The sequence below is a fragment of the Ceratotherium simum genome, chromosome 33 (genome assembly GCF_057802395.1).
Source record: "Ceratotherium simum simum isolate JZ-2026a chromosome 33, ASM5780239v1, whole genome shotgun sequence".
NCBI lineage: Eukaryota > Metazoa > Chordata > Mammalia > Perissodactyla > Rhinocerotidae > Ceratotherium > Ceratotherium simum.
Window position 1 is genome coordinate 8,081,835 of NC_141932.1, and position 24,563 is coordinate 8,106,397.

The 24,563-nt window shown below is 37.6% G+C and overlaps 2 protein-coding genes across 2 annotated transcripts; both read left to right on the forward strand.

Moving 5' to 3' along the window:
- The first annotated feature begins 283 nt into the window (after positions 1-283).
- LOC147912769 (vomeronasal type-1 receptor 4-like) lies at positions 284-1,194 on the forward strand. Its single transcript, XM_087422345.1, is given in 2 exon segments — positions 284-959; positions 962-1,194. Coding segments are annotated over 2 exon segments (909 nt in total).
- Positions 1,195-2,056: 862 nt separating this feature from the next.
- On the forward strand, positions 2,057-24,563 carry LOC147912770 (vomeronasal type-1 receptor 4-like). Its single transcript, XM_087422346.1, has 3 exons — positions 2,057-2,110; positions 8,054-8,228; positions 23,626-24,563. Exons 1-3 carry the CDS (start codon positions 2,057-2,059, stop codon positions 24,561-24,563), a joined length of 1,167 nt encoding a protein of 388 aa, XP_087278472.1.

The following is a 24,563-nucleotide window of genomic DNA, read 5'->3' on the forward strand; positions in this document are numbered from 1 at the left end:
CTGATTATTGCATGAAGTTAGGAAGAATACAGGGTGCACTACAGACATAGCCTTTGTTTGAGTGCTACATACTGTGAAAGCTCTTTAAATGTTGTACATTCAACTCTTGGAAATGTGATAAAATTAAAAAATATTAAAAGAAAACAAAGCTATTTACGTGGTAACCAATGTCAGTGCAGAATATTGAATTTCAGTTGACATGCTGCATGTAGCTCATACCTCATATTTCCATGCAGGAATCTCTGGCTCAGAAGATGACTGTCAATCTCTGGGACTTAACAGAATGGCCTCCAGGGATTTGGTGATAGGAATGATCTTTTCATCACAAACTGTAGCTGGAATTCTGGGGAATTTCTCTGTTCTTTACTTTTATCTCTTCCTTCACTACACAGGATGCAAGTTTAGGTCTACAGATTTGATTCTCAAGAATCTGACTGTAGCCAACCTCTTAATTATTTTTTCTAAAGGAGTCCCCCAAATGATGGCAGGTTTTGGGTTGAAAGATTTCCTCAATGATTTTGGATGCAAACTTGTTTTCTATGTTCACAGAGTGAGCAGGGATGTGTCCATTGTCACCACCTGCCTCTTGAGTGTCTTCCATGCCATCACTATCAGCCCCTTCAACTCTAAGTTGGCAGAGCTTAAAGTAAAAGCCCACAAGTACCTAGCAACCTCCAGTATCCTGTGCTGGATCTTGAACATGATGCTAAATATTATACACCCCCTGTATATGACTGATAAAAGGAACAACACAAACTTCACACAGAAAGTAGATTATGGCTACTGTTATGTGACAGTTCATGATACCATCACATCGAAACTCTATGTAGCATTGATATTATGTCGTGATGGTTTCTGTTTTGTGCTGATTGTCTCAGCCAGCAGCTTCATGGTTTTCATCCTACACAAGCACAAGCAGCAGGTTAGATACATGCGTAGGAACAATCTGTCCCCAAGATCCTCCCCGAGTCCACAGCTACACAAAGTATTTTTGTCCTGGTGTGCACCTTTGTATCTTTGTGGACTCTCTCCTCTATCTTCCACATTTTTTTGGTGGCCTCTAACAATCCCAGCTGGTGGCTGAGGAACACTTCTACTCTAATCAATGCATGTTTGCCAACTGTCAGCCCCTACATTCTCATAAACTATGACTCCAGAGTATCTCGGGTCTGCTTTGCTTGGAAAGGAATGTAAAATCCCTAAACTTTTCATAGATTTGTCCATTTTATGCATATTCATAATGGTGAATTGTTTTTCTGTGGTCTCCTTCAACATGTAAGCATATTTGTGAAACACTCGCATTACAAGGAAGTGGTAAACAGGACAGACGGAACCTCTGCTCCTAAATAAACAATAAATCAATAGCAACTGTAAAGGAAATATGATGTCATTATCACGTTAATATTTATGTAATCGAAATTTTATTAATATTTGCTGTGGAGGGGTTCAGAATTATGCAGTGTTAAAATAGTATTTCCTGAAAACATCTGGAGTTTATGGAGAAATCTTGAAGAAGATAACTTTCAATCTGATAGAATAAATTTTCCAGACATTAACTACTCATGATATTGTAGGTAAAGTTCTATAAAACAGGAAAACCCATTGAGATTAGCATTCAAGAAACTGAAGGAAGGAAAATTCTCCCAAAGAAACATGAAGACCATGCACTTAAGCTGGAGAATGTATTCAGTTTCAGCGAGTGGAGGCATTGAGGGCTAAATATGAGTTTTGTAGCTTCCATTCTTAGAGAGACTGAAATCCTTTGAAATAAGATGTTCTGAAGGGAAATTAGTACATTTAATATATTTTCTTGTATAAGTGGCTTGATTGAACTGAAGTCAGACAAATGAGCACAAAAGTATATGTTCGCACATATTGAAAGCCATGAAGTAAGTATCACCTATGAAAAATGCATTCTGTCTGCAATAAAATTATATAGATTTAGGGATCTGTAGAAAGTAGATTTTTTTCTATAATGTAAAGAATCAAATTGAGCATGTTGGCAGAAATAGTTCCAAGGTGCACTTCCATGTCTCAAAGGTGAGGAAACGGGGTTATGGTGGAGCCTTGCATGAATTTTGAAGCAGTGGGGGAGTGGCTATTTGGAAGGGTAAGCCAAAAATCCATTTTTTTATGTGTCACTTTTCACCTGTGGATATTCAAAGGAATAAAATGGAAATTTTAACAATTTAACAAATGATTTTAATATGTCTATCTATATTTGTATCATAAAGCTGACACATACAATTAAGGTTTAAAATATTTGAAACAACAAATTACTTTTGCCTAATGGATATATATGAACCTTCTGCCAAATAAACACATATTTTAAACTCATATGATACACTTTGAATTATTCAAAGCATATTATACACGAAAACAGTGTGCTTGTTGTATATATATATATACACACACAGTTGTGTATGTGTGTATTTGTATGTATATACACATGTATATGTGTGCTTGTGTATCTCCATGTTTACAGGTGCACATATATATAAATATAAATGCAGTAAAATTATGCCAGTTTTTCATCATTTAGTGTATTAGAACATTGTAATTTAAGAAACAAAAATAATACTAATTAGAATAATAATACACTGCTTTAAGCTTTATGTCCATTTTATCTACTATGTACATCATTATACTGATTATTTAATTGGTTAAATTTATGTTACATATTTTTCATTTTTGTATTTGAATCCTTATAATTAGGTATATCTCTTAAAGTATTCATTTGAATATACTAAAAAGTGTTTGATTTTATTAAAAGTAGTCTTTATTGTTAATATAAAAAAGAATATATTTTGGAATGGATTTATCAACCTCTTTTTTTTTTTAATTTTTTGTTTATTGCAGTAACATTGGTTTATAACCTTGTAAAAATTTCAGGTGTACATCATTATACTTCTATTTCTGCATAGATTACATCATGTTCACCACCAAAATACTAATTACAACCCATCACCACACACATGTACCGAATTATCCCTTTCACCCTCCTCCCTCCCCCCTTCCCCTCTGGTAACCACCAACCTAATCTCTGTCTCTATGTGTTTGTTTATTGTTGTTATTATCTACTACTTAATGAAGGGAATCACACGGTATTTGACCTTCTCCCTCTGACTTATTTCACTTTGCATTTTTAAAATCATTCTACATTTGATCTCTTTCACTTGAGAAGTTGTACATTCAGTATCTTTCCATTTTTAACTTAGAAATTGAAGCATACTTTTGAAAACTAATCAGAGTGTATTTTTTTTTAATATATTTAACCTCCATCTGAACAATATGATAGCACTCCAATGCTAACTTCTTAAGCTCTCCCAACTTTTTTTTTTTTTTTTTACTGTCGGTCTGTATTTTAAAAAATCAATGCCACGTGCATAGGTCATAAATGCATAGCTCAACGAAATCTTACAAAGTGAACATAGCTCTCTACTCAATACCTAGATTAAAAAATTGAATTTTGTCAGCACATGGGAGAAACCACATTTTTCCATCTACAGTAACTACTTGCTTCTAGTTAACAAAGCTCTGATATTTAAAAGCACAGAAAAATTTTAGCCTGTTTCTAATTTTGTGAAAATGAAATGATACAGCAGTCATTTTTGATTTTTTCATTCCTTACATTGTCCGTGAATTTATCAATATTGTTGCATGTTATGGTGGATTTTTTATTTACCTTGCTGTGCAAGATTCCATTCTATAAATATCAAGCAGTTAATTCAATCATTCCACTTGGTTGTTCATGTGAGCGATTTTCACTTGGGGGCTATTAGGACTACTGTTCATACATTAATTATTTTCCTCTTGAGAAATGTTTTTTCATCTCTTAGGTATACATGTGTCAGCAGAATTTTTTGACTGTATGTTTACAACTATCCAGCTCTATTACATACTGTGAAATATTTTCTAAAATCATCTTTTTTTAACTAGTTCTAACATCCAATGTCAGAGTATGAGATTCCTGATTCATCCACATCATTCCAATATTTGATATTTTCTGTCATTTTCATTTTTGGAGTCTTGTTGATGTGTGATTGTTCCAAGAGGGGTGGTTTCCTTTGCATTTCTTTGATTGCTAAGGAAGTAAAATATATTTGTGTGTGTTAAAGAGACTTTGGATGATGATTTTTTAAAGTACCTTTTGGTTTAGTTTTTCTCAATATTTCCAGTTTTATTGAGATATAATTGACATACAACATTGTAAAAGTTTAAGGTGTGCAACATAATGATTTGTTGTATATATTGCAAAATGATCACCAGAGTAAATTTAGTTAACATCCATCACCTTACATAGTTACAAATTCTTTTCCTTGTGGTCAGAACTTTTAAGATCTACTGTCTTAGCAACTTTAAAATATACAACACAGTATTGTTAACTATAGTCATCATGTTGTACATTATATCCCTAAAACATATTTACCTACGTAAACTGGAAGTTTGTATCTTTTGACCACCTTCACCCAATTCCCCCACCCCTCACCCTCCACCTCTGGCAACCACAAATCTAATCTCTGTTTCCATGAATTTGGCTTTATTATGTTCTACGTATAAATGAGATCATACAGTATTTGTTTTTCTGTTTTCTCCACCATTTTTCTATTGTGTCATCTTTCTTTTTCGTATTGATTTGTAGGAATTCTTTATATATATGATACAAGTCCTTTCTTAGAGCACTATCTATCTGTTTTTTGATGAAGATCAGCTCTTAATTTTACTGTAATTTAATTTTTGTTTCCCCCATTATAGTTAATGTTTTTGCTCAGTGTCAGACATATGTTCCTATTCTAGGAGCACAGATATAATCTCCTTTGTTTTCTTCTATAAATAACATTACCTTTCTTTAAAATTAGGTTATTCAGAATCTGTGTTCAGATTCACTTTGTTGTGATGTTTATAGCAAATGATATTGTTTACCAATGAGGCTAATAAATTTCAATTGATTTACAAAATATATTACAGTATGTTTTCTTTTCTCTCCTATTATTGCCTTACCAAGTAACATCACATCATCCTTGGAGTTAACTTTTCTGTGAATTCTTGTAGCCATTCTCCCCATATCTTAGTTCTTAAAGACCTTAGCAATCCCCTAGTATCACTAATAAAAGTCTCATCAACAGGGGCCTGCATGGTGGCGGGGTGGTTAAGTTCACGCACTCTGCTTCAGTGGCCCGGGGTTCACAGGTTTGGATCCTGGTGCTGACCGAGGCACCGCTTGTCAAGCCATGCTGTGGCAGTGTCCCATATAAAGTAGAAGAAGATGGGCACAGATGTTAGCCCAGGACCAATCTTCCTCAGCAAAAAGAGGAGCATTGGCATTGGATGTTAGCTCAGGGCTAATCTTCCTCGCACACACACAAAAAAGTCTCATCAACAATTAACATGGTCTGTCAAATGTTTCTCAGACAAGAAGAAACTATGTGTTCTGTTTTGCAGAAATTGATGGCCCTGTCTTGCAGATGTTGCTATCTTGCAGAGAAACTCACACATTTGTTGCAGGACTCCTACAAAATAATCCAGCACCAAGCATCCTAAAGTTACATTACACTCACTAGCATCTTAAATTCTCCTCTTCTGGGAGGATCCAAGCAGTCATTTTCAAATCTTCCGATGTTTGTAATAGCATGTTTACCTGCTATGCATGCACCCAGAATGAACACTGTCGTTAAAAAGTTGTTATAAATGCACCTTTTATCCTCTGCTCACCTGTGTAGAAAGTCTCTACCAGCACTGAGTTCGGGGAGACACTGCATTGGGAGCTATCCCCGGTCTTCTCCACTGCTTGTGCAAGCAATAAACCTCTTCTTCACCTACTTCTGCCTTGGCTGTGCTTTTCACCTCTGCACTCACCAAGAGATGAACCCATTGAGTTCAGCCACAAATTTGGTGAGCCAGATGGGACTGCTCCTATGATCCCTGAGCTCCTTGTCACTCAGCTTTCAACAAGGGAAGTAGTGGGAAGTGGCAGCTCACCCAGGTTAACTCCCCTACACTGCTGGTGACTTGGTGAAGGGTGAAGGGAGAGGATCCTCTTGACACCTGATTTGCCAACCCTGCACCACTACCACCTCAGATGAACATGGCAGCTGCGTTGGGCTATTTTGTTTGGAAGTTCTTCTGGATTGATGAGTAGAGCCAGACCAGCAAGCCAGCTATAAAAGTCTTTCTGATAGTGTGAAGAATGGTTCTCACTATAAACTGCACAGATTTCTGGATCCCACATTTGGTTTCCATTCTGTCTGGCAAAAGCTAAGGTCTAGGTGATTGTGAGACATTTCTGACCTGGCTGCAAGGGAGCCTACTTGGGGACACCTGACCGAGTAAAGCCTCTGTAACTTGGGAGAGAGATCTCCTTAGGTAGCTACAAGGTCTGGGAAGGGAGGCTTGGCTGTATGACATCCCTGAGCCACCTGAGTGTGTGATTCTAAGACATCACTAGAGAGAACTCCGGTGGTATGGGTAAGTATTTTAATAACATCTGGTTTAAAATTTTGGAATTTGTGTATCTACTAACCATTACTATCTACCTATAGGGAGCTAGAAACAAATTTGTAACAAAAACCCTCCAGTATGAGCAATACAGTGCCCATACTGAAGGAGAGCCTATTTAGGGTGCCTCTCCATCATTGGTAATTATTTAGCTATACTCCCATGACTAAAAACAGGATTATATTCTTCTGTAAGACAGCTTGGCCCCAGTAGAGGTTGGTAAATCAAGAAAGGGGGCCAGAAAATGGGTCACTGAAATGTAATACCATCCTACAACTGGACCTCTTTTGTAAAAGGGAAGGAAATGGGAAGAAATTCCCTATGTGCAATGCTTTATGGCTTTACAGCTGAAAGAGAGTTAAGCAAAAATACAAATTGACCAAAGTAAAGACCAATCCATCTACTCCCAAAGGGAATACCTTCCCAGTGCTGGAAAGCCCTCCAGATGATGAGGACATGCTCTATCCTGCTAGGAGATGGGATGTGGAACCCATGCTGTCTGCTCACATTGACCCACCCCAATGAGACCCATAGAGCAGCCCCCTCCTTATCCTCCCAATCAGTCATCTGTCCCCAAGGAGCTGCATCCATCCACTGCTGCTCCTAAATCTATCCACCATCTCCTACCTGACAGCGCTACTGGACTTGCTACAGTCCAGAAAAAGGTGTAATTTTTCTCTTACGCCAAGTCCCTGATGGGGCTGGAAACCTTATAGATGTGCATGTGCCTTTCAACACCTCTGACCTTTACAATTGGAAGGCACGTTCTCAAGGTCTGCAGGCAGATTGTGAAGATTTCCTTAATATCATAATGGGTATTTTTTCCACTCACAACCCCACTTGGGCTAATATACAGACTCTCCTGTTAACCCTGCTGATCAAAAAGAAAAAAAGGCAGCAGGTTTTTGTGTGTGTGTGTGTGAAGATCAGCCCTGAGCTAACATCCGTGCTAATCCTCCTCTTTTTGCTGAGGAAGACCGGCTCTGAGCTAATATCTATTGCCAATCGTCGTCCTTTTTTTCCCCAAAGCCCCAGTAGATAGTTGTACGTCATACTTGCACACCCTTCTAGTTGCTGTATGTGGGACGCAGCCTCAGCATGGCCGGAGAAGTGGTGCGTCGGTGCACACCTGGGATCCGAACCTGGCCGCCAATAGCGGAGCGCGGGCACTTAACCGCCAAGCCACGGGGTCGGCTCAAGGCAGCAGTTTTAACTGAAGCCCAGAAAGAGGCAGATAAACAGCATACTAATCAGCCTGACCACCAGATTTGGTGACCAGCTGAAGAGTCAGTACCCGCCACAGATCTGGGCTGGGATCCCAATAGAAGAGGGCATAAGGCAGCCTTAGAGCACTATAGAAATGTGCTCTTGAAAGGGATGCAGGCAGCAGGAAAACCCCCTGTTAACTGGAATAAATTAAGGGAAAGTCAAAAAAGACAAGATGAGAATCCCTCAGCGTTTATGCAAAGATTGAGGGAATGCCTTCATAAATTACACCCCCTGGAACCCTGATGGTGAAAGCAACCAAATAGTGTTAGGAACCTATCTCCTATCTCAGAGTGCCCCTGATATCCGATGGAAACTCCAAAAATTGGCTGTTGGTCCTGAGACCAACCACTCTCAGTTGGTGAAGATTACCTTTAAGGTTTTCAACAACGGAGATGGGGCAGAAGAAGAAATGGAGATGGAAAAGCAAGCAACCTTGTTCGCAGTAGCACTGCAGTCTCTCCCAGGTAACCTGGGAGGAAGGAATCACCATGGGTGAGTGCCCCTGACCCCCAACGTGTGACCAAAAAGGTGCCTGTAAAGCTCAGGCCTAATCAATGTGCTTACTGCAGGCAGGAAGAACGCACTGAAAGAAGGAATCCAAACCATCGCCAAGAAGGAAGGGGCTAGACAAGCCCAATTCCTTCCAGCTACCCCTGACTAGAAAGGAAGATTGATGGGGCGAAGGGGCTCCCCATCTGGCTCTCGAGATCTCCTCTGAGGAGCTCTGGGTTACCTTAGATGTTGCCAGAGAGGAAATCAAGTTCCTGCTCAATACAGGAGCCATATACTCTGTTTTGACTACTAAGAAGGGCGCTCTTTCCAAAAGGGAATGAAATATAAAAGGGGTATCAGGAAAAGCAGAAACCAAGGATCTCCTAGAGCCTCTGACCTGTGAAATAGGTTCCAAAGTTTTAAAACACTCTTTTTTGTATATGCCAGGGTGTCCAATTCCTTTGTTAGGGAGAGATCTGTTGGCAAAGTTAGGGGCCGCCATAAGTCCTCAGCAGGATAAAATAGAAGTTAAGCTTCCTCAGAATTGAAGACCAGAGTTTGTGGCATTCCTTCATAAGCCAACCAAATTGGCTGAAGTCATTCCAGAAAATGTTTTAACTCGAGTTGATGCCACCATTTGCGCAAAAGGACAAGTGGGACGGTCTGTTAATGCCTCGCCTCTTAACAGAGCAGAGTGTCCATTGTCCTAGGGTAAAACAATACCCTCTAAAACCTGAAGTTTTAGCTGGGCTCCTGCCTGTATTGAACAGACTTTTGAGGCAATGGTTAATAAAACCTTGAAGACCCCCCTGCAGCACTCCCATCCTTGCTGTTAAGAAACCAGGGATGGGAGAATACCGGTTTGTACAAGACGTCACAGCTGTAAGTGAGGCTACCAGGGACATTCATCCAATGGTACTAAACCCATACACCCTCTTAGAAAACTTTCCTGGAGGTAGCAAATATTACACCATTCTGGACCAAAAAGATGCTTTCTTCTGCATCCCTTTGGACCTGCATCTCAGGAACTGTTCACTTTTCAAAGGGAGGACCTTGAGACTCATCAAAAACAATAATATTGCTGGACTGTGTTGCACAAGGATTTAAAAACTCCCTAACCCCTTTTGGAGAAATCTTGAGTAGAGACTTGAGAGACCTGAAATTAAACTGTGGGACTTTATTGCAATATGTGGATGACATCCTTGTTGCAAGCCCTACAAGGAGGACTGTGACGGGAACATGGTTATGGTTCTAAATTTCTTAGCTGATAGGGGATATAAAGTCTCTAGAAAAAAGGCAGAAATATCTAAGGAAACCATTAAATATTTGGGGTTCATAATTTCACAAGGCCAATGCAGCTTCTGCAAGAAAGAAAATTAGCCTTTTACGTATGGGTCTCTCCAACTACCAGAAAACAATTACAGGGGTTCCTGGGAATGGCAGGTTTCTGCTGCATTTGGATCCCAATGTTTGGACTAGTAGCAAAACCCCTATATGACAAGCTACAGGGGCAGGAAACTGATCCCTTCAAATGGGACAAATGATGTGAACAGGACGTCAAAATGCTAAAAGAACTCCTGATGAGTGTTCCTGCTTTGGGTTTACCTGACTTAACCAAACCCTTTGATCTCTATGTAAATAAAAAACAAGGAGTAGCCACAGGAGCATTAACTCAAATGCTTGGACCACTTAAGAGCTTGGTTGCCTTTTTTTTTTTTTTTTTGGTGAGGAGGACTAGCCCTGAGCTAACATCTGATGCCAATCCTCCCCTTTTTTCTTGAGGAAGACTGGCCCTGAGCTAACATCCGTGGCCATCCTCCTCTACTTTATACGGGACACGGCCACAGCATGGCTTAACAAGCGGTGCGTCGGTGCACACCTGGGATCCGAACCTGCGAACTCCGGGCTGCTGCAGTGGAGTGAGCGCACTTAAATTCTTGCGCCGTAGGGCTGGCCCCTGGTTGCCTATTTTTTAAAACATCTGGAGACCATGTCAGAGGCTGGCCAACTTGCCTGCGGGCCGTGGCAGCCACCTGCCTGTTAATTAAAGAAGCAGAAAAACTCACTATGGGACAGCCCCTAGCTCCATGTTCCTCACATCAGATTTCAAGTATTTTGGAAACAAAAGGACACCACTGTTTCACGAATGGCAGAACGTTGCAGTATTGAGCGACACTGCTGGGTACTCCTCAGCTACTCTTAAAGGCTTGCCAGGGCCTAAATCCAGCCGCCTTGCTTCCTGAATCACAGAAGCCTCTGATACATGACCTTTCTGAGCTAGTGGATCAGGTATATTCCATCAGGAAAGCCCTCCAAAGGCACCCTTGACAGAATGCAGTGTAAGCATGTTTTGTAGATGGAAGCAGTTCTGTTGTTAGTGGTCAGTGCAGAGCAGGCTACACTGTGGTCTCCCTCCAGACCACCAGAGAAGCAAAGGCACTCTCCCCAGGAACACCAGCACTAAAGGCAGAACTCATTTCCCCAAAAAGAGCATCGGAATTAGGAAAAGGAAAAATTTTTACTATCTATGCTGATTCCAAATATGCCTTCTCTGTTATTCATGCTCACGGGGCCATTTTAAAAGAAAGGGGTCTTTTGTCAGCCAACGGTAATGAAATTAAGTAAGGAAGGGAACTACTCAGGCTGCTTTCAGCAGTCAATGAACCAAAAGAGTTTGCAGTTGTACACTGCAAAGGACATCAGCAGGGGGAATCAGAAGGATCAAGGGAAATCAGTTGGCTGATGCAACTGTCAAATAAGAAGCCTTAACAGAAGAGGTTCTCCAAGTGGCCCTCATTCCCTCTCTGCCCCTCTATGAATTCACCCCCACATACAGCCCACACGAAATACAGTTAGCTAAGAAAGCCATTTCCAAACATCTCCTATCTCAGGGAGGTGGATGATGGACCGCAAAGGAAAGGTCTGGTTGTCTAAAAATACATCCTTGGCAATGATAAAGTTTGCTCACAATTCCGCTCACTATGGAAAAGAAACCTTGTACAACTGGCTTCTGGGCATAGTGAGAATCCTGGGTTTAAAGGAAATAATAGAGAAATTAACAAAGAAATTTGTACATTGCCAACAAAATAATGTAAAAACCAGGGCACCAATACCACTCCTGGCAAAAGCCGTACAGTCCAGAGGAACCCTGCCAGGGGAGGATTGGCAGGTGGACTTTGCAGTTATGCCAACTGCACCAGGTGGGTTTAGGTATCTCTTGGTTTTTGTAGACACCTTTGCTGGATGGGTTGAAGCCTTTCCTCATAGAACAGAAATGGCAGTGGAAGTAGAGGTAAATAGTAAATAAATATTTGACCAGGCTACATCACTACATACCTTTAACCAAAGGGGCAGTACAGCCAACAAGGTATGGGACACATGTGAAAACTCTTTAAATGTTATATGCTCAACTCTTGGAAACACGGTTTTAAAACGTATAAATAACTATTTCTACATGGGAACAAATTTAAGTGGAGAGTATTGAATTACAGTTGACATGATGTATTTAGTTCATGCCTCGTATTTCCATCCAGTAATCTCTGGCTCGGAAGATGGCTACCGCTTCCTGGGATTTCATAGAATGGCCACCACAGATTTGGTGATAGGAATGATCTTTTCACTACAAACTATAGTTGGAATTTTGGGGAATATCTCTGTTATTTTATCTTATCCTTTAACTGACAGGATGCAAGTTTAGGTCCAAAGATTTGATTCTCAAGAATCTGATTGTAGGCAACCTCTTAGTTATTTTTTCTAAAGAAAAACGATGGCAGGTTTTGGGTTTAAAGATTTGCTCAATGATTTTGGAAGCAAACTTCTTTTCTATGTTCACAGAGTGGGCAGGGATGTGTCCATTGGCACCACCTGCCTCTTGAGTGTCTTCCAGACCATCGCTATCAGTCCCTTGACCTCCAGGTGGGCAGATCTTAGAGTGAAAGTCCCCAAGTACACAGGAACATCCAATATCTTCTACTGGATCTTAAACATCATGCTAAATATTATACTCCTTCTGCATATGACTGATAAAAGGAACAAAGGAAACTTCATACAGAAAAGAGATTTTGTCCACTGATATGTACTACTTCATGGAAAAATCACACAGAAACTTTACGTAGTGTTGGTATTACATCATGATGGTTTCTTTTTGGTGTTGATAGTCTAGGCCAATGGTTTTATGGTTTACATCCTGCACAGGCACAAGCAGCAGGTCTGATACATACACACGAACAATCTGTCCACCACATCCTCCCTTGAATACACAGCTACACAAAGCATCATTGTCTTGGTGCACATCTTTTTTGTCTTTGTAGACTCTCTCCTCTGTCTCCCTCATTTGTCTGGCAGTTTTTAACAATCTCAGTTTCTGATGAGAAACACTTCTATACTATGTGCTGCATATTTCCATACTGTCAGCCCCTACGTTCTCATGAGCCATGACCCTGGAATATCTTGGGTCTTCTTTGCTTGGAATGGAATACAAAATCCCCTAAACTTTTCATAAATTTGTCCATTTTATGCATATTCACAAAGGTGAATTGTTTTTCATTAGGCTCCTTCAGCATACAAGCACGGTTTTGAAACACTCACATTACAAGGACGTGGTAAACAAGACAGACTGAGCTTCTGCTGCTAAATAAACAATAAAATCTATAGCAACTATAAATGAAATATGATAATATTATGTTAATATTGATGTAATGTAAATTGTATTAATATTTTCAGTGGAGGGGTTCAGAGTCTATGCAATATTAAAATAGTAGTTCTTGAAACAAATTGGAGTTAAGAAGGTAACTTTCAAACTGATATAATAAATTTTCCAGACATTAACTACTTGTAGGATTGCAGGAAATGTTCCATAAAACGGGAACACTTATTGGGGTCAGCTTTCTAGAAACTGTAGGAAGGAAAATTCTCCCACAGATAAATGAAGACCATGGACTTAAGCTGGAGAGTGAGCTCAATTTCAGAGTGTCAAGGCATTGAGGGCTAATTATGGATTTTGTACATTCTATCCTTAGAGGACCATATTCATCTCAAATAAGATGTTATGAGGGGAGATTATTACACTTAACACATTTTCTTGTGGAAATGGCTGCATTGAAGTGAAGTCAGACAAATTGGCACAAGAGTATATTTTTGCACATATTGAAAGACATGAAATAAGTGTTGCCTATGAAAAATGCACTCTGTCTGGGATAAAATTATATGGATTTGGGGATCTGTAGAAGGTAGATTTTTTCCAAAATGTGAAGATGCCAATTGAGCACGTTGGCAGAAACAGGCTCCAAGGTACACTTCCATGTCTCCAAAGTGAGGAAATAAGGTTATGGTGATGAATCTTGAAGCAGTGGTGTAACTGGTATTTGGAAGAGTAAGTCATGAATCCATGTTGTTTCTGTGTCCCTTTTGGCCCGGGGGTATTCAAAGGAATAAAATGGAAATTTCCTCAATTTTATAAATGATTTTAACATTGATTTACCTATATTATAAAGCTGATACAAACAATTAAACTTTCAAATATTAAAACAACAAATTAGTTTCACCTAGTGGACCGTTACTGAAACTTCTGCCAAAAAAATAAACACATATTTTAAGCTTACGTGATACACATTGCAATATTGAAGGCATATTATACAACAAAACAATATGCTTATTTTTTGTATATATAATACACATATGTACCTGTGTTTATATATATTTGTGTATGTGTGTATTTGCATGTATATATACGTATATATGTGAGTTTGTTCATCAGCATGTTTATATGTGCACACGTGTATAAATATAAATGCAGTCAAATTATGCTTGCGTTTCATCAGTCAATGTATTGGAACACTGTTAATTAAGAATTCTAAAAATAATACTAATTAAAATAACAACACACTACTTTAATCTTTATGTCTGTATTTTCTGATATGTGTATCATTATGCTCGTTGTTTAATTCATTAAATTTACATGGAATATATATATATATTTGTTTTTATAGTTACTACTTATATATTAGGTGTATCACTTGAAAAATATACAACTCAATATACTAGAAATGTTTGATTTGTTTAGAAGTAGTCCTTACTGTTAACACGAAAATGGATACATTTGGGAATGGATTAACCAACTGCTTGTGTGCTCTTCATTATAACTATCGTATATTCTTTTTCTTTCTAATTTAAATTTGACTAATGATTTGGAAACTCTTGATGAGTGAGTATTCTTATTTTCATGGGAATACAGTTGTTTCCACAAGTTCAGTAAGAGTCTGTTCTCCTCATAACAGTAAACAATAAGAAACATTGATTGTATTCCCAAGGCTTTGAGTGGAATGTCATATTTAAGAGAGACATGAATAGACTCAGATATGACCAGACAGCTTTAAGGACAAAGTCAGCAAAGGTTGACTTCATGAAATAAATAAAACCCTTTGGAAATGTCAGCCTGGTACCTTGCTTACAGGGTTCCCATCGACCTTAGCAGTTGAGTGAGGAAGATCACTTCTTGGCAGGTGCAAGAAACTCAAGATGTTTTGGGGACCTCAAAAAGAGAAGAATTCACCCAGATCCATAAGTATTGCAGGTGGAGTCTGAGGAAAAGTCCTTGGCTTGGTTTCCTGGCTTTGAGAGGCCTTTAAAAGTTCAATCTGAGATTTCTTAAGAAAAGTTTCAGGAAATAAGATTTTAAGGAGTCTATATGATCAATTGCTATTCTTCCTGTATTTAAGTACATAACTGGGGCAAGGTTATTGAAACTAAACTTATTTTGCAAGACAATTAGTTTCAATTTGGCTATCTTTGGTGAAAAAAGTTAGGGTGGTTTTAGAGAGAAAAATTATGTTTCCCTAGAAACTATAGTACAGATTTGTGGATGTTAGATTCTAGTTCAGTTAACTGTCTTTGAGGTTTTTGTTTTCTACCCGTGAACTGGACTAGATGCTAAATTCTTCTAGTTTCCTCAAATATCTGACTACAACTCTCCAAACTAATGCTTCCAATTTTCCCCTCATTTTTGACTGGGAATCACTGAGAACTAAAGCTGCCCTTTTTCCTGAAGCCCTGTAAACTTAAGCTAAACAACTAAATATAAACTTAAGAGAAATCACCACAATAGACCATGTTAAGACAATCTTTGTGGCTGCTTCTGTGTAAGCCACTCAGAGAGATACCCGAACAGTCGATGATATCATCAAAGACATTTCAAACTACAAAAGATGCTTCGACTGTCACATCTAGAAATCTTTACTGGTTAGCCCTTGGCCTGAGAAACTGGTTTAAGATTTGCTCCAACTATTAACCTTTGTTTTTCTTTTTGTTTCCATGCCTTTTATTAAATACCTGATTGCATGCTTACACAATACAGGCATAACTTTGGAAGCCCACCTGCATCAACACCTCCTGAAGTAAATTTAACTGAACTGACCTATTGTCAGGACCAAGAGACTAGTTCAGTGAGATGGAACAATCTACCAACTCAGCTTCTGGGCTGTGAAACTTCTTACAGAAGTCTCATAGATGGGGATGTAGGGGAGCAGAATATACTATCTCAAAATATGTCTCTCTGTCTTAATTATTTTTAAGAACAAAAGACTCAGGAAGAAACTTTGACCTTCTCTTCACTGCCTAAAAGAATTTAAGAGAGAAGACCTGTTTCAGGAAGGAGTTAATAACATAGATAACTATAGTATAATATGAACTAGGTGTGGTAGATAAGGAGAAAGCCAGCAACACCCATTTGATGGTGAGCAAGGAAACCAGTGAAACCCATGAGCTTTGCTGCCATCCCTCATGTGTCAGACCTCAGTATTACCTGCTGCCTCTGTATGAGTTCCTGTCTGCCTCTAGGGATAAAAGAAAATAAAAAGCCCTTCCCCCAAACTGCAATAGTCTCTTTGGAGATGTTAACTACAAAATTTTAATTGTTTTTCAGTGACTAACAACTGGGAAAACAGTTCTCACAAACATTCTCAGTTCCCTAAGTGTGTGATCTCATTGTAGCTACAAGTGAAATGACAACTGCAATTCTGAGGGGAGGTGAGGCCATAGTATCACAAACTCTTATCTAGTGATCTGGCTTCCTCCCTCCCTCTCACGCAATACTGTCCTGACCACCACACTGAGCCCATTATCCTGGAAGCCAGACGAAGTCAGATGAGTATTTTCTATTTCAGTCTAGGAGGGGTATCTGCAAGCAAGGAGGGGTATCTGATTCTGAGTAAGTGAGTGATTATACTGGTAAAAGATAGTCTTCTGTGTTTGAAACTGGTGCAATGCCAAAGCCACACAGGAAGAAAGAACAATACCTGATGTATGAGCTGTGCTCGTAAAGAGGCACGGGGCTCTAGACCTAGCTCTGATGGCTCCTAGTGTGATTTAGGTAACCCTTACTGATAGAGATGTTGGTGTTTTATCTGAATGATAATGAAACCTGATTTTTAATATGCTTAAGGACAGTAGTTTTGAAATATATGAACTGTTCAGCCTACCTTACAGGAATCACATACTATATTTTCAGGATTACTAGAGGTGCACCTCTACTACATCCATGATTGAAATAAAAACTGGGATACATCTTCAGGAATTATGTAATACTGTGCAGAAACGGTGTATGTGAATGGCAATTGCTAGAATGGAAATATTTTCTCTAACTCTGGGTGTATGAAGTGCTTCAGGGAATGCTTCCTACTGAAAACATCCATGGTCTGTTAATTTTGGTGAGACTGTTTCATCTTCGATTTTGGGAAGCAGTATTAAAAGAAAAGGTAACATAACAATAATTGGTTTAAGAATGCAGCTTCAGGTAAAAATGTATCTTTTGATGTATTCTATGATCTAATATTAATATGATATGAATCCAAGCTCAACAATTTCAATTAATAAAATATACATATACCATACCCTAGACATTCCATTTTGTATATGTGTGTATATTTTAATATCTTTCACAAAGCTTATCTTATTGCTAATAATTTTACTTGTCATATATTAATACACAAACTAGTTTATCCTCTGAAATTAGTAACAGTGAGTTTCTACCCTATGAAATCCTTTAGCATATATTGGTGTTTCATGACCCATAGTTTAGATCAAGACAGTGTTCTGTGATACCTGTGAATAGTGTCATTTGGTTCCTGGCATAAAAGAAAATCTGTGTTTCTGGTGCCATCTCAATACAGAGCCAATTGTACATTATTGAAATATAATGTGTCATAATGCAAGTCCCTATAGAATTATACTACAATCCGTGCATCTATGTTTTATTAAAAATCTAAATCTGTATGCATAATTTTATTGGCCTGCATAATACATTATAAATGGAAACTTTTTACAAACAAAATTATAAAATAAAATACCACCAATCTCAAATACAGTTACAAGGTAAAATAATCATAAATAATAAATACACATTGATATTATTTGAGGAATATGGCTAGTCATGTTAGAATGCATAGTGTATAAGTGTACTACATTTTCGTGAGTTAATCCGGGTCAAGTCCAAATTTTGCCCATAAAACAAATTTGAATTTAGACAAATCATTAAAATTTACCTGCCTAAGTGCTCCTTATTTTTGGAATGAAAATATTAGTCCTGCCTGTCTTATGAAGTTATGAGGAATCCAGAATTTATTACATGTATGGCCTCCATAGCGATGATTTATAATTTGTGAGAGCTCTTCAAAGGTGACACATTCAAACCTTGAAAACATATAGATAAAAGAGAAACAATAAATAATTATTTATACGTGGGAACTAATATAGGTGGACAATACGCGATTTCAGTTGACTTGATACACGTAACCCCGCCTCATGTACCCATGCAGAAACCTCTGGCTCAGAAAAAGAAGATCATCACTGGGAATTGACAGAATGGCCTCTGGGGATATGGCAACAGGAATGACCATTTTATTACAGATGATAGTCGGAATTCTGGGGAATTGCTGTCTTCTTCACCACTATCTCTTCCTTTATTACACAGGATGCTGGTTGAGGTCCAAAGATTTGATTCTCACCCACCTGACTGCTGCTAATTCCTCAGTCATTCTCTCTGAGTCCGCTAGACAATGGCAGCTCTGGGGTTAAAAGATTTCCTCAATGATATTGGGTGTAAACTGGTTTTCTATATTCATAGAGTGAGCAGGGATGTTTCCATTGGCACCACTTACCTCTTGAGCATCTTCCAGGTGATCACAATTAGTTCCAGGAACTCCAAGTGGGCAGAGCTTAAAGTGAAAGTCCCCAAGTACCTGGGCACCACTAATATCCTCTTCTGGATCCTGAACACGGTGCTAAATCTATTCTTGTTATTTTGTATGTGACTGGCAAAAGAAGCAACACAAACATCACAGGGAAAAAAATATTATGGCTACTGTTATTCCGTAGCTCAATACAACGTCACACAGTCACTGTATGTAGCATTGTTATTATTCCATGATGTTTTCTATTTGGGGTTCATGATCTGGTGAGTAGCTCCATGGTTTTCATCCCACATGGGCTTAAGGAGCGGGTAAAATATATACTTACAAACAGTCCGTCCCATAGATCGTTTTCTGATAGCAGAGCCACCCAAAGCATCCTTGTCCTGGTGAGAAACTTTGTATCATTATGCACTCTCGCCTCTGTCTTTCACATTTGTTTGGCTGTTTTAATTAATCACCCTTTGTGGCTAGTGAAGCTCTGTATATTAATTGCTGCACATTTTGCAACTATAAGCCCCTACATTCTCATGAGTCATGACTCCAGAGTTTTCAGGTGTTGCTTTGCTTGAATAAGGAATACAAAAATTCTTTAATATTTAAAATTTAAATTAAAATCATAAATACAAATGTTATGTATATTCACAATAGTTAGTTGATTATTCTTTAATCCCCTCAAAGTGTAAGCACATTTCTGAAACAGCCATTTATAAGAGAGTGGTAAGGAAGACACACTGAGCTTCTGATGAAAAATAAACAATAAATTGACTGCAGTTATAATTGAAATATTATATGTGTCATATTAATACTTATGTAAAGGAATTTAATAACATTTGTAGTGAAGGAGTTCAGAGTCTATGTAACTTAAAACACAGGATCGTGAAACATCTAGATATTAAGGAGAAGACAGTGAGCAAGTAACTTTCAATCTGACATAATGAATTTTCCCAGACATTAGTTACTTATGGGATCGCAGGAAAAGTTCCATAAAACAGGAACGCATTTGAGGTGGTCATTTAAAATACTGAAGACAACACCAGCTCCCGCAGAATAATGAATAGCCTGGAGTTAAGCTGGAGAGCAACTTCATGTTCAGAGAGTAGAGGCAACAAAGGCCAAGTGTGAGTTTTATAAGTTGCATCTTTAGAGAGACACTACTCATTTGAAATTGGATGTTTTGAAGGGAGATTTATTCAAAATGTTTTTACGTAGAAAGGGCCAGATTGACTTCACATGGGACAAAGGAGAGCATAAAAGTAGTTTTTGTTGATTTTTAAAAAATATCAAGTGAGTATTGTCTATGAAAAAATACAAACTGTATTAGATAAAAATGCATGGATTTGGAGATCTGTAGAAGGAACATTTATGTGAAGATGCCAATTGGGCATAATGATTAGAAAGAGGCTCTCAGGTCTCTCAGGTGAGGAAATCAGTTTAGGGTGGAGGCTTCTATTAAACTTGAGCAGTGGGGGAGTAGCCGTTTGAAAGGGTAAGTTGTGAATCCACATTGTTTATTTGGAGTATTGGGAGTAAGGTTTAAAGAAGGAAAATGGATATTTCCTTAATTTTAGGAAATATTTTAATATTGCTTTCTCTGTGTTTACATTGTAAAGCTAAAATAAAGTATTAAGATTTAAAATTTGAAAGACAAAAGAATTATTTTGACCTAATGGGTATATAATGAACCATAAGCTGCAAAAATAGCGAAACATATTTTTAGCTCAGGAGACTTATAGGAATATTTGCTACATATTAGACCATAAAGCAAGATGTGTACATATAAATGTACCCTTATATATGTATACATTTGTATATATATGTATGTATGTCTCTGTATATATGTTTGTGTATATATGCACATATATATTTATATAAAATAAGTCAAGTTATGTTTGTTTCCATCAATCAATAATATTGGAAACCTACAAATCAAGAAATAAAATTATAATACTCATTACAATAAAAAAAGTATGCCTTAGGTTTAAAATTCTATTTTATCTAATTTAACCATGTTTGTTGTGTAATTGGTTAAACTCACTTGGAATGTAGTTTTTATTTTTCTATTTCAACCCTTATATTTTACCTATATGTCTGGAAAATAAAGTCAATAGAACGTAGTTTAAAATGTTTGATTTTATTAGTTGTAATTAGGGTTTTATGGTTAACATGAGAGTGGATATATTTGGCACTGGATTCATCAACTTCTTATATGCTCTTCATTACACCTTTTCTATTTTTTCATCCTTTCTGCTTTAAACTCTTTTGTTTCAATTTTTGAAGTAACTCTATATTTTGCCGCTTTACTTTAGAGGCTATGTAATTATTGGAAAAATTATGTAAAATATATTTTTCTTTTTTTCTAGTTAAATTCCTATTGTTTAGATATATTTATAGAAAAAGTATCCAGTTGCATTCAGTAAAATATGTTTCACTTTAAAATAATAAATAGTCTATTCATGTTTAATATAATAATGAATATATTTTGGGTTGGAATTACTGTTTTATACTGTGCTCTTCATTAACTCTGTTGTATGTTCTTAGATTTTCTATTTTAAATTCTTCTGTACTAACTTTTAAATATTCCACATTGGACTTCTTTTACCTTGGAAGTTGTATACACCATATTTCATAGTTGTTAAATTACAGCATATTTTTAAAAGCTAATAATGGTGTAGTAGTTTAATACATTTAACTCCACCTGCACGATATCACAACATCCAACATTAGTAGATTTTCTCCCAACTTTTTTTTATTGTTGTACTGTATATAAAGAAAAAAATTAATGTCACACGCACAGGTCATACAGAGCTCAATGAAACGTCACAAACTGAACACATTTTATACACAACACCTAGGTCAATAAACAGAATTTTGTCAGCACCCTTGGAAGCCACCTTTTCTGCCTCCTTCTAGTCAGTACCTCCACGAGTAACCAATAGTATGACAAGTTAGAGCATAGATATCTTTTAGCTGTTTTTTAAAATTTTATATTAATGAAATAGTAGACCACGCACTTTATTTTCATTTCTTTTCATTCTTTATGTTTGTGAATTTTCAGTATTATTGCATGTTACTCTGGATTATTCATTAACATTGCTGTATAACATTCCATTATGTGAATATCAAACAATTAATTTCCTTATTCCACTGTTGATTGTCATGTGTCAGACCTCAGTATTTCCTGCTGCCTCTATATGAGCCCTTTCTGCCTCCAATAGTCAAGGAACAGAGGTTTTTTTTTTTCCCAAACACTGCAAGTGTATCTTTGGGGATGATAACTACAAACTTGTCTTTGTTATTTGGTAATTAGGAACGGGGAGGAAAGGTTTTCACAAATATTCTCAATTCCTCAAGAATGTTTTCTCACTGAAGCTACAGGTGAAAAGACGATTGCAGTTCTCTGGGGGGAGGAGGTCACAGAATCACAAGCCCATACGGAGTGGTCAGGCTGTCTCCCTACAAAACGGTACTAGCTGCCTGGGTGTCACTCTACCCTCATCCTAGCAGTCAGAGGGACTCAGCTGAATATTATTCATTTCAGAATGAGAGGTAGAGTCTGCAAGGAAGAAGGGGTATCAGGAGACTGGGTAAGTGATCATATTGGACATGTGATTCCAGTGCCAAAGACACACAGGAAGAAGGAATAATTTCTGAAGTTTCAGCTGAGTTAGAAAAGAGAGATGAGGATTCTATATCTTACAACAGTGTGCTGTGGCTCCTGAATGGCTCCTAATGTAATTGAGATTAATCCTCAATGGTAGTGACTGTTGGTATTTAAACCAAGTGGTAAAAAACCTACTTTTTAAGTGTTTAAGGCCTACGCTTGCAAAATCAAACTGCTGTTCAACCTACCTTCCAGGAGCCATAGCCTACATTTTCAGGATTACTATAGATATAACTACCACCCCCACGCTTATAATAAAGAGTAGGATGAAACTACATTAATCATCTAATCCTGTGCAGAAATTGTGTCTCTGAATGGCAGGTACTGCAACTGAAATATTTTCTCTAATTCTGGGCATAGGAATTGCTTAATAGAGACAGTAATTGTCTCCTTCTGAAAACATCCATGGTTTCTTGATTTTGGTGAGATTGTTTTCCATCTTTAAGTTAGGGAAGCAGCATTTGAGGAAACAGTAAAGTAAAAGAATGTTTCATATACTGGATGTCAGGTACAAATGGATCTTATGTTATATTATCTGATTTCAAAATATTCTCAAATCATTCTCATGAATTTCAATTTATATAATGATCATAATTCTCATCCTAGATATTCTATTTTGTATACGTGTCCTATATTTTAATATATTTCACAAATCTTCCCTTAATCCTAGTGTTTCTGTCTGATATTAATAAACATAGTTTATGATTTGAAATTAGTAATATTTAATTTCTACCCTACGCTATTTTATCATATGCTATTTTTTCAGGGCCCGTACTTTGGAGTGTAACCTAGTGTTTACAGTTTTCATGATAGGTGCAATGGTGTTGCCAGCATTAAAGCAAATAAATGTTTCTATCGCTGCCCCAATATAGAGCCAATTGTGAACTCATTAAATAAAATTTGTCTTTGAGCAGATTCATATATAATTAGACTATAATCAGTGCAACTACATTTTATGAAATATCTAAATAATTATTTATAATTAGTATTGTCCTATACAATTAACCTTTACACATATATGGAAACTTGTTACCAACAAAACTAAAAAATGAAATACCACCAACTAAAATAAAATAACAAGATATGAAAATGACTAGATATACATCTGTTTTATATAAAGAACACAGCTAACCAGTCATGTTAGAAAAGCACAGTGTTTACATGCACTGTCTTTTTACCAGCCCAGCCACATTCAAATCCCTACCTTGCTCTTATAAAAGAAATGAATTTAGACAAATCATTAACCTTTGTCAGACTGAGTGTTTCTTATCTTCCCAATGAATATAATAGTACTGCTAGTCCCTTGGACTTATTAGCAACACAATATTTATTACACACACGGCCTTCATAGCAGTGAATCATATTTTGTAAGCACCATTTAAAAGTTCTACATTCAACTATTGGAAACCTGTTAATAAAAGAAAATTTTTAAATCATTTATCTAATTGGGAAATAATATAGGCTGAGAATATTGTATTTCAGTTAATATGATTCATGTAACTCATGCCTCATGTTCCCACGCAGGTATCTGTGGCTCAGAGGAGGAATATCAGTCATGGACAACTGAAAGAATAGCCACCAGGGATCTGGTGATAGGAATAATTTTTTTCATACAGACTATAGTTGGAATTCTGGGGAATTTCTGTCTTCTTTACCATTATCTATTCTTTTACTTGACAGGATCCAGGTTGAGGTCCACAGATTTGATTCTCAAACACTTGACTGTAGCCAACCTCTTAGCCATTCTCTCTAAAGGGGTCTTCCAAACAATGTTAGCTTTGGGGTTAAAAGATTTCCTCAATGACATTGGGTGTAAACTTGTTTTCTATGTTCACAGAACGAGCAGGAATGTGTCCATTGGCATCACCTGCCCCTTGAGTGTTTTCCAGGCCATCACCATCAACCCCTTGAACTCCATGTGGGCAGAGCTTAAAGCAGAAGCTCCCAAGTACATGGGCACCTCTAACATTTTCTGCTGGGTTCTGAATGTGATGCTAAATATTCTCGGTCTTTTTTATATGACTGAGAAAGAGAGCAACACAAATATCACAAGGAAAAGAGATTATGGCTACTGTTCTTCCATAACTCATGGTGACAATACGGAGTCACTGTATATAGTATTGTTTTTATCCTATGATGGTTTCTGCTTGGGGCTCATGATCTGCTCCAGTGGCTCCATGGTTTTTATCCTGTACAGGCACAACCAGCGAGTCCAACATATGCATAGGAAGAATCTTTCCCCAAGATCCTCCCCTGAGATCAGAGCCACCCAAAGCATTCTTGTCCTGGTGTGCACCTTTGTATGTTCATGGACTCTCTCCTCAGTCTTCCACATTTGTTTGGTAGTATTTAACAATCCCAGTTTTTGGCTAGTGAACACTTCTACACTATTAGCTGCATGTTTTCCATCTGTAAGCCCCTACATTCTCATGAGGCATGACTCCAGAATATCAGGGCTCTGA